Source organism: Pinus tabuliformis, chromosome J, assembly GCF_031772625.1.
Source record: "Pinus tabuliformis cultivar Carrire ecotype Pingquan chromosome J, CPIR1, whole genome shotgun sequence".
In the NCBI taxonomy this organism is placed as follows: Eukaryota; Viridiplantae; Streptophyta; class Pinopsida; order Pinales; family Pinaceae; genus Pinus; species Pinus tabuliformis.
Genome location: NC_142295.1, coordinates 165914517 through 165926592, shown reverse-complemented (window position 1 = coordinate 165926592; position 12076 = coordinate 165914517). Strand labels below are relative to the sequence as shown.

The 12076-nt window shown below is 34.9% G+C and overlaps 1 protein-coding gene across 1 annotated transcript in view; it reads left to right on the top strand.

The window, feature by feature from the left end:
• LOC149226197 (DNA damage-binding protein 1-like) overlaps positions 1–6408 on the top strand; it is a 229211-nt gene extending 222803 nt beyond the window's left edge. Inside the window, 2 exon segments of the mRNA XM_089377428.1 lie at positions 5406–5609; positions 5611–6408. Of these exon segments, the coding sequence (XP_089233554.1) occupies positions 5406–5609; positions 5611–5988 (582 nt within the window). The 3' untranslated portion in view covers positions 5989–6408.
• Positions 6409–12076: the final 5668 nt, after the last annotated feature.

Sequence of the window (12076 nt, the reverse complement as noted above, 5' to 3'; positions counted from 1 at the left end):
ACGAACAACTTCTACAATAGTACGATTCTTTCTTTCAGCCACACCATTCTGCTCGGGAGTGTATGGTGTTGTGGTCTCCCTCTTAACATGAGCTTCTTTGCAATAATCATATAATTCATTTGATTCGTACTCAGTCCCATTATCAGTCCTCAATATCTTGATTTTCTTCTCGGATTGGTTTTCGACCATGGCTTTGAAGTGTCGGAACTAGGTGAACACTTCATCCTCCTTCTTCAAGAAGTAGATTCCAGGTCTTGCAAGAATAATCATCTGTAAAGGTGAGATAATATAAGTATCCTCCCAAAGAGTTTACGGGTATCATACCGGATATGTCAGAGTGGATCAATTGCAATATATCTGTGGTCTTGCTATTACTTGAGGGGAATGGTCACTTTGTAAGTTTTTCTTCGGCACATCCCAGACATACATCTTCATGCTCTACTTTGAACTCGGGCATACCTGTCACCATCTGTCTCACATCGGGTAGAGCCTTATAATGAAGATGGGCAAACCTACAGTGCCACAATTCAGATTGTAGAGATGTGTCGCAAGACATTGCTCCCAATGGACTTCCTCCAACTTGATACAAAGTGTCAACCTTGAACCCAAGAGTAAAAGAATCTTTAAAATTCCTTTTCCAAGCACGTACCTTTCCATCAATGAATGCCGCCTTGTATCCTTTGTCTTCCATTGTCGAAATGGACACCAGGTTTTTCTTGAAATCAGGTACATCTAGAACTTCTTGTAAATGAATAGTGTTACCTTCATTCAATTGAAGGGTAACATTTCCTACTCCCTTCCCGGGATAGGTGGCATTGTCTCCAAGGATAATCTCCAAGTTTGTCTCCTTCTCTATTAGATTAGAGGGAGCTTCCTTGTATCCAGTGAAGTGCCTTGAGGCACCACTATCAATTAGCCAATTCCCCAAAGTGTAGTGGAGAGAGCCGATATAAGATAGTACTCCTTTTGCTTATTGTTAACATCATTTGATTCTTCATACCTAGAGTTCCTTGCTTTCTTGGAGGGTTGACCTTTTCCTTGATGTCTCGCATTCCTTTTTCCTTTGCCATTGAACCTGCCATTCCTTTGATTGTTGTTGTTGAAGTTACCCTTGGAATGATTGTGATCATCATCATGTGATGTGTCCCTTCTATTTGGTCACTCCCTTGCATAGTGGCCAAACTTATTGGCAATTGCAAACAAAGCATCTTCCCTTCCTTCGATTTGTGAGTCCCAGTCTTCCTTGACTTTGCTTCTTTGAACCTGCATTGTTCTTCCTCTTGACATGAGTAGAGAATGCAGTGGGATTGCTTCTATTAGAAGGCATTTCTTGCTCCACCATTCTTGTTTCTTCTTGAATGCATCTCGACGTCAATTCTTCAAACCCTGGAATTCGGTCATTGTTGAGAAAGTAGAATAGTGGTTCTAAATATATACCACTCGAGTGGGAGTCCTCCAAGTTTAGTGATAGTAAGTTCCCTGTCAGGAATGACCTCTCCAATCGAAAGTAGATCATTCTTGATCTCAGTGATCCTTAAGAAGTAGGATTGAATATCCTCGTCCTTGCCCTTCTTAATATCCTTCAATTTATTTTTGAGAAATAAAATTTGATTAGCATCACTAACCTTGAACATGCTAACCAACATGTCGTAGATCTCCTTGGAGGTGTTCAAATTGGAGATGTAGGCCACCAGACACTTGTCAATGGAATCTTTGATAATCTTCTTTGCTTTGACTTCATCCCTATCATACTTGGTCTTTGCAACAACCGGTGCATTTGAAGGAGGCTCAGGGATTTTACCCTGCACATAATCCATCACTTCTTTTTCTTCCATGGTCAAATCAAGAGACATCTTCCATCCATGATAGTCAGATTTATCATGGAGCTTGTCTTCAACCGGGAAGTGGGATGAGGAACCCATTGAGCCTTTTGTCCTTGTCCAACTGTCTTTGGTGATTGCTCTTTCACTCTTGTTTCGGCTTTGTCTTCACCTAAGCTCTGATACCATGTTAATTTTAGGTAACAATGGTATGTTCTATGCTTAAGAGCAATTTTACTTCAATTTCTTTATTAGCCCAATATCAATATCCAATTTAGCAATCACATCAGCATGATAGTAAAATGCAGATAGAACATAAACATAAACAGTAGAAGACAAGCCAAGACAAGACAACACAAGATGTGGCACCAGCCAGGGACAAACCCCAATGTGCGGAAACCCTTGATCAATTCTTCTTATATTCTTCAATAGTTCATCAAAGGGAGAGATAGTACAATTTACAAATCTGATAATTTATGACAGCAGCAAAAAGCCCTAACCAGAAAAGTCAACGCTGGTCAAACAGGGCAGAATTCTTCCTCTAATCAGCTCAGTCAAACCCAGTCAACTTTGGCCTCCAACAGCAAGCCTAATCAGCCCAAAACAGTCCGAAAAATTCCACTCAAAAACTGGTCAACGAAAGTCAACCTGCAGCCAGACATAGGGCAGTCAATGCTGGTCAAAGGAGAAGTCAGATTGCCTCGATTTCAGTGCCCAGATCTGTGGCCTGCTAGGATAGAGATGCCTCACCCAAACCGCAGTCAAAACAGGTCAACGCTTGAGGTCAGCGCAGTCAAACAGCAATCCTACAGTTCAGTTAATGCTGATCAACGCAGTCAAACAGAAATTCGTCCTTCTTCCTCCGCACATGTGAGAGACAGCTTCCTAGATATGCGTATAATAGCCCCAGTACAATCTGATAAAATGACCCATCTTACGGGAGAGGCATCGATCAAGTGAATCAATTTCTTTTATTCTATCAACTGATGAGTCTTACGAGAAGAGCGTTACCACCAACCACTTCAACATATTCCAAAATAGGCGTTATCACCGGCACAGGCAACTTCTACACAAAGAGGACATTGATTTAGGCCATTCAATCCGCATTCAATCCGCCCTATTCCGTTCGCCCTCATTATTATCATCGCTACCGCTTGGGAATGAGCACCAGTTGGAAATGATTGCTACCGCTTGCCTTATGTGGAAGGAAAGGAGGAGCGCTGTCGAAATAGCCCTATTTAAGAAAGATGAGCCTGGTTCCAATAGCCCTTTCAAATAGACCTGGTGAAAAAAGACCTGGAGAAAGAGTAACCCTTCCTTATGAGGAGCCTGGTTCGTCATCTGACTCAATCAAAACATCCAATCACAAGAGAAGAGAGTGAGATGTGAGATGAGATGAGGATGAAAATGACTCAAGGTCTCCTTTTATATGAAACGTTGAGGATGAGTTGGGGGTTTGAATCCCTGTTTTGGTTGCTGGCCGACCTTGACAATTTGTCAATAATATAAATAAATTCATATCTTTATTTGTACATTTCAGAATCGGATATTCTCTAGATCAATCCTACACCTCTCAGAGAGAGGAATCCAAGAAAAATATCCGCTGTCATAAATAAGATAACCCATCTGGAGTTTGGCCCTAGTTGCCAATTTTAACACTATAGAACTTGCAGTAGACATGGAAGGATGGTGAGCTTGACAAATATGAGTGTTCTGTTTATTTATGCCAGATAAGGGATAATACCATAGTCACTCAATGAAATTGAGCTGATTGAGTCCCTTTTCTAAGTTCTGACTAGTTGTAGTTGTAATAGGCCAGAAGTAATAAGCAAAGAACTGGATGGCTGATGCTTTTCTTGCACAAATAGCATCTGTGGATGAGGTTGATCAACTCCGTAAAAAACATGGCTAAGAATAGTCAAGACTCAATGTAAAGTTGTTGCTAAGTTGCTGAGAGACGTGCCAGGGTCCATAAATAAATAATAATATCTATGTAAGATCTCATAATAGGTTGCCCATCTAAGGCAACTTTTTCTTTGAATGTACATAAAAAAATTTAGCCTTAACAGCATATTGAGATTTGACTTGTACTATTTCTCTTTGCATAATAATTTAAACATTTTCAATGTTTGTGCCCATCTTTTTCATCTAAGCCTTTGTCCCCAAATTTATGCTCCATATAATAAGCTTAGGTATAGCATAAGATGTTTGCACTGTTTTGGTGTCATTGTCAACAACTCGTTGTTTCTAGAATGTGAAGAAATGCATGCGTCTTAAAATGTTGCAGTTAAGAAACAGTTCTCAAACTGAAATTCAGGCTTGCAGACTGAACTCCCAGTTAAGTGTTAGAGCAAGTGGATTGGTCTTTATAACCCTTACACGTGAAGTCTTGTAACATCTTTGGTGGAACTGAAGGCTATGGCTTTACTTTTACTAAAGTTAAACTTATAATTCTTTTTAGGCAGAACAGAGAGTCAGGGTCTAGTTGTTGCTGTAAAAGTTTTGCGGCAAAGGACAAAGGACATTATCACCAACAGTTAATGGCAATGGATATATCAAGGAAGAGGCTTCTATCAAAAACATGTGGTGACTTAGATGTGCTTCCAAGTTCATCAATATGAACTGTCAGAGAAAGACTAAGAAAATTTGCATGGTAGATGCAAATACTTTCTCAAATGCTTTGTGAATAAACAGTTCCAGTGAAATATAATAAAACTGTTGATTAAAGAAATTTGAATATATTTGGAACGTGTGAGAGTGATGACTTAGAGATGTTTTTCCAACTTTATCAATTTATAGTTATGCCCTGGAAAGTGTCAGAGAAAGACTAAGAAAATTTAAACAGTTCCAGTGAAATGTCATAAATTTATTAGAGATTTGGAATGTGTAAAGTAGAAAATTGACAAAAATAACTCAAAAGAATGGCTCTGCTTGTTAGGAGCATATTTGATTGCGATACTCATAGCCGCTATACTTCTGGAGCAAAGGACAAAGGATAATACCATCAACAAAAAATAGAGATGAATATATTATGGAGTAGACTATTGTTATTCAAATGTCTGGTGACTTTTAGATGTTCTTCCAACTTTATCAATATATATTCCGGAAAGTGTAAGAGAGACTGCCAAAATTTACATGGTAGATGGAAATGCTTTTCCAAATGCTTGGTAAATAAACAGTAACAGTGAAATATCATCCAAATATTGATTAAAGAACTTTGATTATCTTTTGGAATCTGTAAATGTAGCATTTTGACAAAAGAAACCCAAAAGAATGGTTCTACTTAAGTTATTTTTTCGTGTTCCAGCTGTTAAGGCTTCAAATTTTGTTTAGCTAATATTTTTAATTATCATTAATAGTCAGCTGTTTTTGATTGGAAGTTTCAGGGGCTATAGAACAGTATTTTTGATTCAACACTATCGTTGCATGAAGTAAACTAATTAAAAATATAAAATCATTTTTTGAACGTGCTTTTATCTTGGAAGATTAAAAATATTGGTATTTGGTGCATTATGGGTGTGAAATTTATCTTATTCTAGTGCAATCTGTTTTTCTGTAACTGATTGTGATCATTGTCTTTTGCAGCATGAGGAGGGAGCAATTGAAGAGAGGGCTCGTGATTATAATGCAAATTGGATGACAGCAGTTGAAATTCTAGATGATGATATATACCTTGGAGCAGAGAACAATTTCAACCTTTTTACAGTGAGGAAAAATAGCGATGCTGCAACTGATGAAGAGAGAGGAAAATTGGAAGTTGTAGGTGAATACCACTTAGGAGAGTTTGTTATATCTTTTTAGGCATGGATCTCTTGTTATGCGTCTGCCAGATTCAGAATCTAGCCAGATTCCTACAGTTATATTTGGAACAGTCAATGGTGTTATTGGTGTCATTGCATCTCTTCCTCAGGAGCAATATCTGTTTCTTGAAAAGTTGCAAGCAAATCTTGTCAAGGTGATCAAGGGAGTAGGGGGCTTAAGCCATGAACAGTGGCGATCATTTAGCAATGAAAGGAAGACTGTGGATGCAAAGTGTTTCCTGGACGGTGATTTGATTGAGTCATTTCTGGATCTCAGCAGAAATCGGATGGAGGAAATTGCAACTGCAATGTCTGTTCCAGTAGAGGAGCTATGCAAGAGAGTGGAAGAGATGACCAGATTACATTGATATAGAGATGGTGTGCAAACCCCAAATTATCTCATGTCTCAGTTCATAGAGTTGAAATGGCCATCTGAAGTTTGTGTGTTAAGTTTTTAACAGGGTCACTTTTTCAATGCACGGGATATCCATGATGCTTTTAGCAGTCGAGCAAAGCTAATATGTTTATCCAGGTCTGTCTTAACAGTCTTTATGGAAATTGTGGAAAGACTGAAGGAAAGGGGAAGTATTTGAACGTAGGTTGCCCTTAATGATGTATATGGCCTAGATTCTGGCCTCGGAGAGTATTCAGGTTGTGAATACCCAACTGAATTTTAAAAGTGGACAGTTATTCCTTATATTACCCGAGTTTGATGTTGTACATAACAGGAATTGTTACCAGCACGGTTCCTTTCTGCCTTGTTCTAAATTGTGTTTTTAGTTGATTCACATTCTTGTCTGGTTCTCTCGGTCTCAGGTGGTTTTTCTGAAGAATGTCCATAAGCTCATTTATCATCGTTTATTATATGCAAAAAATACAGCCATCTCAGCCCAAAGTCTATCTATTTCCTTCATGAAGTGCCAATCTTGATGGGCTGTGTTCTAGATAATTATGACAGTCAACAGCATTGTCCCTCATGGCTCCCATCACGATGTATGAGTGTCTATGGGCACTTGCTCTAGGTATTCAAAAACGATCTTGTTTTCAAAAATGATTTTATTTTCAACTTTAGAACAATTGAAATACTTCTTAATGCGTGTGCTAGTAAACATAGTGTCTTGGGTCCATTCCTATCAGAAGGTGTCATTTCAAATTAGGGATAATGGAGGATACATAAAATGCGTATGGGTTATCTGACTTGTCATAGCTAAAAATTTTGATGAACGAAATTTAGGAGATAAACTAGTTATGTGCTTAAACAGTAGAATGTAATACATCGATCTTGTATTTTTCTTTGTTTTTCAATCCGAGTACTTGTTCATAACAAGGTGCGATCCCAAGGCATGCTATAACGAACAATGTTCGTAAATGTAGCAATAATCTTCAGAATACTTCGAAGACAAAGACATTTATTGTAGGACAAGTAATTGTATATTGAATAGTATAGTTCGTAAATGTAGCAATAATCTTCAGAATACTTCGAAGACAAAGACATTTATTGTAGGACAAGTAATTGTATATTGAATAGTATATAAAAAAATTGATGAGATGATTACGATGAAGGTGATGGTGTGCTTATATACACTAAGCAAGTGTATTTTCATCGACGATTTATGGGGACATATCTTTTCATTAACTAGTTATTAATTAATCATTATTTATTATTATTATTGTTTTATATTATTTTCATTATTTTATATATTTATTTATTTATAACATTGTTTTCTTCAAAATGCTTTGTCCTCAAAGCTTATTGATGAATGGTTTGATTTTTTTGTCTGTTTTGAATATTTTTTGTCTCTGAACTTTCATCTTCGTTGATACAAGACGATATGATGCTTTGAGTAACAAACAAAATTGTCAGACTAAGAATGGATCGGACCATTATAGATTAACCTTCTGTGGAATCTTCCGATCACTTGAATTTTGTAATGAATTGTTACCATAGGACTGGATTATGCAAACTTCAGTTTTACTTGGAATGTAAATCTGTTGTTTTCGTTCTTAATGGTTCAAATATATAAACTAACTTAGTTGTCTGCTCTTATGATTCAGATGTCAATAAAGAGTTTTTTTAGTTGGATTCCCCTTGTCATGTGTGTGGCGGTTCCCTGATTTACTCGAAGAACTGTAGTTGTTGAGTTGACAATTGAATTATCACTTGGAATTTTCATTGTTTGAATTGTAAATTCTGAATATGTTTTAACTTCTATTGGTTTCTCATCTTCTTGACCTGTGATATTGATTAGATCGGTATTTATTCATTTATCTTCAACTTGGACTGTTACGACTGGAGACTTCAATACTTCTTGAGTAAGTTGTTTTAACTTGTCATTTAGTGACTTCTTGTCACTTTTAAGCTTTTTTATTTGTGTAAGAAGGTTTTGGTTATGATTCCTTAGACGTAAAAGTTTGTCCTTTTCTTAATCGTTGATTTCATCTTTAGTATCCTTCTCTTTATCCTTTATACTTTTGATTTGTTCTAATAACTTTTTAATTAAGAGTTTTTAAACACAAATTTTTTTCTTCCTTTTCTTATCGAATTTCACTCGACATATTCTTTTTCTTATTTTAATTTTTTATTTCTTTCCTTGGACTTCTCAACTTTCGCAAGTAATTTTTGGCTATGGTTCCTTAAATGCAAAATTTCCTCTTCTTTTTCTGTTAATTTTTCTTCTAGTTTTGCAAGTTTTTCCTCTCGTTTTGTCATTTGCATTAGTACATCTTGACATTCTTTTACATTAAATAGTTTTCCACATGTTGGACAACATATACTCACTTAAAAATACCTTATGTTGTCTTCAATATAGACTCACTTAAAAGTGCAACAAAACTAGTATATTCTAGAGTGTCAACATGTCAACTTATGAAACTTGAATGTGGCTTGGGAGCATAACAACTTTTTTTTTCCAACCACTCAAACTAAACTCAATTGACCAATATTTTGAAAAAAATATTCATTTTAGTTTTGTGAGTTGTAACTTCTTAAAACTCCATGTGACCAAAGTAGTAGAAGGAAACCATCACCTAATTTCCAAATATATATATATATATATATATATATATATATATGTGCCTAATTCTTCAATATATGTTTTTACAAACCCAATCAAACATATAGGAAATTAGGGTATTTACATAAATGAATGAAGATAACAAATCTATTATTAACATGGGAACAATGCATTTCACACTTGATAAATAATTATTGGTCACATTTATATTTCCTAAATAATCAATTATATCAGGGTTGTGGGGGAGCGCCTCCCCCTTCATGCCCCTGCTCCCAATTCGTGCTACAAGTGGGAGCAACTCGGGAGCTAGTAGGGAGCATGCTCTCGAAAAGGGAGCAATTTCGGGAGTGTGCTCTTGGTAAAAAGAAACTCTCCCTGGTTTTTTTGGGAGTGTTTACACTTTTTTGCAAAAAAAAATTGAAGTAATATTCCAAATGCAATTTTTTTCCAAAGAAACAAATAAGTTTTGAGTGGAGCAGCCTAATGCTTAAGCCTATGGCCATAGTATTGATATGCGATTCATGGTAATGTTAAATTTTTAAAGTAAAAGTGACATTATCCTTCATCTTCATATTAATCTTTTTACTTAAATTTTTAACATTATCATGAAATGACTCAAGATGTTTGAGAGTGGTTTCGACCTCATTGGATTTCATATGAAGAAATCAGAATTTTAGATTTCATTCAAAATCTAGCAGACTTATTAATTTTTTAGAATTTCAAGGTTCGGGGGATTGCAATGTTTCCATTGGATTTTGTCATGTATTAGGGTATGGAACTCATATTTAATCAAGAGCACCAATCCCTCTATGTATCTTGATGTTAGTGACATTGGTTGTCGAACTCCTCTATCATGACCCTCCTAAAAATGTACGCATCATTCAAACAAAATCTTGATTTGACATGCTATGTTTTTTCTATCTTATGTTAATGCTTAAAGGGTGCTATTAATGACAAAGATCCCTATACAGATCCAGAGGTAATGACAAAGATACCTCTAGATATTAATGCTTAGAGGGTTATATTAATGACAAAGATATTGATTTTCCAAAAAGACTAAAATATTAGACATTTCTTGTAGCGGCAAGAGGCTCAAGCATTAGCAATAGATAATAGATTTTCTTGCCTTCCTAGTTTCTAGTAGTTTTTATAACTATTGATTTTTTCTTATTTATTATGATATTTTTTGTAAACAAATTAAATTTGAAGTTTGAAGTTGGCAATTATAACTCATTAGTAATGAATTATGAATATGATGCTTTGTGAAAGTTAAAAGTTGTTTCATTTTATAATATTTCATTTCATGTTGGATATTATTTGTTGTAATGGTTACACTTAGCTTGCAAGTACATTGGTGATCAATAATAATAAATGTTATATATTGAATTTTGAAAGCTTGAAACTTTAAGATTGGTAAATGATCAAACTCATTATGTTGTATGTTACTATGTTACTAACTTGTGGACATGGTTGATGAAGATTATAACTTCTAGATAATTGTTGTTATATAGTTCAATCTATGTTTTTTTATGTTTTTTATATCTAATTCATCATTCATGTTTTTGTTGACATATATGCATCAAAATATTATATATATAATTCATCATTCTACATGTTTTTGTTGACATATATGCATCAAAATATTATATATATATATATATATATATATATATATATATAATGCTCTTGGAATCGCTCTCAAACCGGGAGCTTCTAAAATGTCACCCCTGCTCCCATTCCCAAGTAACCTTGAATCATATATTATCGATAGGCTACATAATTATTGAATAATACAACAAGTGTTAATAACACCACTTTGAGGTTTATTTAACACACACATATATAGCATGCTCCTCTACATAATTAATATATTTTATATAGTTATTATTAATTTTATACATAACATTGTCTTCCTCTCAAAAGAAATGCTTTGTCCTCAAAGCATAAGTAATGGCGGGGGATGTTGTTGATGAAAATTTTCTTTCCCAAGAGGCTTTTTCTTCTTATAGGTTTTCTATTAACAAAATATTCTTTAATTACTTGTCATTGTAATTTCTTTTCTCTGGTAGTAAAGATTCCTTATATTTCTAAAATGATCTTCCCTTCATTATCTAATGTCGGGAGTTTCGTTTGTGCTACTTGGTGTTTACCTAGTCCCTTTTTGAGGCAAGATACATGGAAAACATTGTGAATGCAACTTTTATCAGGAAGGCTTAAGTTGTGTGCTACGTGGCTAATATTTTTGTTAATCTAATATGGTCTTAGAACTTCGGTGTTAATTTGTTTTTCCCTTGTTGCTTCAAGGATATGTAAGGTTGAAGCTTAACAAATTCCCATCTCCAATCTTGAATTCTCTTTTGTTTTGCATTGGTCAGCTTGTTGTTTCATACAATTTCTTGCAATATTTAGATTCTTTTTAGTGCCTAAAAGACATTTTGGGTTTCCTCTAACTGGTCTTCTATTGTTGGAAATTTTGTTTTGTTAATGGTGAATTACTTCCTTTTAGGGGGCTCATAACCATAAAAGAGCTTGAAAGGGAGTCATTTTGAAGCTTAACAAATTCCCATCTCCAATCTTGAATTCTCTTTTGTTTTGCATTGGTCAGCTTGTTGTTTCATACAATTTCTTGCAATATTTAGATTCTTTTTAGTGCCTAAAAGACATTCTGGGTTTCCTCTAACTGGTCTTCTATTGTTGGAAATTTTGTTTTGTTAATGGTGAATTACTTCCTTTTAGGGGGCTCATAACCATAAAAGAGCTTGAAAGGGAGTCATTTTGGTTAAAGTTATACCACCATTTAGCAAGGTGTAACCATTGAAACCACTTATTTTGTTTGTTTGTTACATAATGACAAAAGGTATGTCTCTAAAAATTTATTGATGATTTTTGTTTGACCCTCTGTTTGAGGATGATAAGTTAAAATCATATTAAGGTACATTTTGATCTGTTTGAAAATTTTCTTCCAAAAATTCCCTTTAAATTTGGCGTCTCTATCGCTAACTATGACTTTTGGAAATGCATGTAAGTTGTGGACAGTTTTGTGAAGTACTTTAGCAATTTGATTTACAGAGTCTAATTTCTTTGTTTTGTTGACTATTACGAGAATTTTGTCTTTACCATCTGACACATCCTTCAATAAGGTCCATCGAATATTTCTTCCCACTTTTGATTTGGAATATTTAGGGGATGGAGCAAGTTGGGGGTCATAATATTTTCATTTTTATTTATTTGGCATTGATCACACACTGCTACATTTTGAATATCGTTATTTATCCATTTCCAAAAAAATGACTGGTGTGCATTCTAGTAGATTTTAAAGGAACTCACATGTTCGACTACTAGTAAATGATGGAATTCCTTGAGAACTTTGGACTTAAATTTTGAATCTGGTCTTAGGTTAATTCTTCCTTTCTACCAAATAATATCATTTTTCCATTTAAAT